Here is a 2,500-nt window from a genome sequence, read left to right on the forward strand (position 1 = left end):
GAAGGCCGCCTGTTTCCTTGCCCGAAAGACCATTTTTCAATAGAAGTTCCGAAGTAATGGGTTCTTAGCATGATACTGTCACATGGTACAAAATCCGCCATACTGGATGGCAAAAGGTATGCAACAGCATACCAGCCAAGCATGGCTTTTCTTTGTTTTTGATGTCCCAGTGCGTAGCTTGTCATCCAGCAGGGCAGATTTTATACCATGTGCCAGTTTAATGCAAAGGGCCTATTGCAGAGACTAATCAGGACTTAAAGATCTACGACGGCGACGTCGACGAAAACTTTGCTTTATCGTAAGTCGTTCGTGATTATTACGTCTCGTTCACGTCGCGTAATGCGGGCGTATCATCCTAAAAATATAGTGGTAGAGCGATTTCAAAGTCAAAACAAAGAATGAAAAGTTATCATTTTTATACTCACGTTGTCGTTAAAACCACAAAATCACGTCGTTGATATGCAGCGTACTGCAAGAATATGTGCTAACCTGACCTCTTGGGACATCTCCATGTCCCAGGAGAAATTGCAAACACTGATTATGCAGAATGTTGGGGGGAAGGGGGGGGGGGGGAGGGTAAAAGAGGTGTATTATGAGATTTGCGCAAGTAGAGAATTATGTGTAAATTCTGCGAGTGCATGCAAGATACAAGTGCTCTTAGTCTTGCCTCTGATGGGTGGAGAGAGTAGTAGTGTAGCGTCTCTCGTAACCTGCGATTGTTTGGTATTGTAAGCAGCTTCTATTTTCTTACGTCTCAGTCATGGTTTCAATGGTTTAGTCTTTTGTTTTTGGCTAGGCTATCGAGCCAGTCGCAATATACTTTACGAGAGCTGCTACCTCAATCACCAGGATAAAGTGGCGCGAAATATTCGAGGGCATAGCAAGGCTTAGCAATGGCAATTGCGTTATTCCTTTCTATAGCAAATTGAAAACTGCGCTAATGTAGAACATTTTTCTAGGGTCAAGATGGTGGTGCCGGAATGCCTGGAAGGCGCGGTCAACGTGGCGATCTGGTGAGAGCGACTTCAATTTAATTTGAGTTAGGTCACTTTATTTAACACAGGCTCACAAGCTCAAAAGATGATAATAGTGGAAGCCTACAATTATACATGTTAAATTTCTTGGTTTCGCGACATGCAGATCAGTCTACGCCACTCCTCCCTTCTCGTCCCGAACAATGAGCGAGTTAAGCATGCGCGTTTTCGAGACGCGGACGGCTACGGAAAGAGAACATTTCGCGTGCCAGGAAAGTGATGTCTCCTAGATTTTTAGACTAATCATCTCTAGTGGAAGAAAGGTACTTAGCAATATAAATGTGGTTGTGTGAAAGCAAGTTAAAAGGGAAAACAGCTAACTTACGGTTGCCGTCCGCGTCTCAAAAACGTGCGTGTTCAAGCTCCCTAATGTTGTAATTTCCTTGCAATGCGTCCCAAACTGGTTGTGTAACTGCTTGCTTTTTGTTGAACACTCCTCAGTTATCGCACAATAGGTTTTTATCGCTCGATTTCCTGGAACGACGTTTTTTTACCATATTTTCGTAACGTTTTTTTGACTGTCCCAATGAATTGTCTCTCCAGTTATAAGATTAACTCCAAATGGTACTTCAGATCGTGCAATTTCCTTTACAAATCTTATGTGGTGATTCTGAAAGAGAAGAGCAGTGATTCTTTGTTGTTTGAACTTTTTTTTTCCTTTTTCAGGGACCTCGTGGGGCACCAGGCGCACCGGGTATTACTGGACAGCCCGGAGTAACAGTAAGTAAATTCTATTTTAAAGATAGAGCGGTTTTGAGTGTTGAAAGTAATAAGCGAATTGCTTTGGTTTTGCATTAGAGAGGTTTGCAATTGAGTGCCGAAAGTAATTAGCGAATTGCTTTGGTTTTGCATTGCTTCACTCAGTGATTGGTTCAAAGTTCTCGCGCCACTTTTTCAACCAATCAGAAGTGAAACCAAAACCAATGGTGGCTCGCGCGTAAACATTTTCCCGTCGCTTTGTGTCGGCTACGTGTAATTACTTCAAGTTTTGATTGGTTTACTGGATTGTCTCCGTCCTTTTTTGATTGGCCAAAGTAATTACTTTGGGTTTGGTTTTACGACACTCTATTGAAACTCGCTCTACTTCACTCAGTGATTGGTTTAAAGAGGCTCAGAATAGTTTCTCCTTGTTTCAAACAAATAAACATATTCTTCCTTAGATACATTTAGGGTAATCATCGTCGTAGATTTCTCACATTATATTTTTCTCCAAAATAACGTTACCATGGCATGGCAACGATTAGGCATTTCTTTGAGCCTTAAAATCAACATATATTGTGTTTTTTGAAGAAACAGGACGGTGACATTTTCCCATTCAGCGTTACCAGATAATGTTAGAAATACTCTCTAAAGTAATTACTTTGGTTTTTGGTTTTACGACACTCGATGGAAACTCGCTCTAATGTGTTGTTTCACTGCACAATGCTCTATCGTAAATGAGAGTTCACTTACCTACAAGCGTCGAC

At 41.5% G+C, this 2,500-nt stretch overlaps 1 protein-coding gene across 1 annotated transcript in view; it reads left to right on the plus strand.

Annotated features, from left to right (window-relative positions):
• LOC138040104 (collagen alpha-2(I) chain-like) overlaps positions 1-2,500 on the plus strand; it is a 104,107-nt gene that overhangs the window by 56,464 nt on the left and 45,143 nt on the right. The window contains exons 40-41 of the mRNA XM_068885895.1: positions 960-1,013; positions 1,701-1,754. Of these exons, the coding sequence (XP_068741996.1) occupies positions 960-1,013; positions 1,701-1,754 (108 nt within the window). The remainder of the gene's footprint in view (positions 1-959; positions 1,014-1,700; positions 1,755-2,500) is intronic.

Source organism: Montipora capricornis, chromosome 1 (assembly GCF_036669925.1).
Source record: "Montipora capricornis isolate CH-2021 chromosome 1, ASM3666992v2, whole genome shotgun sequence".
In the NCBI taxonomy this organism is placed as follows: Eukaryota; Metazoa; Cnidaria; class Anthozoa; order Scleractinia; family Acroporidae; genus Montipora; species Montipora capricornis.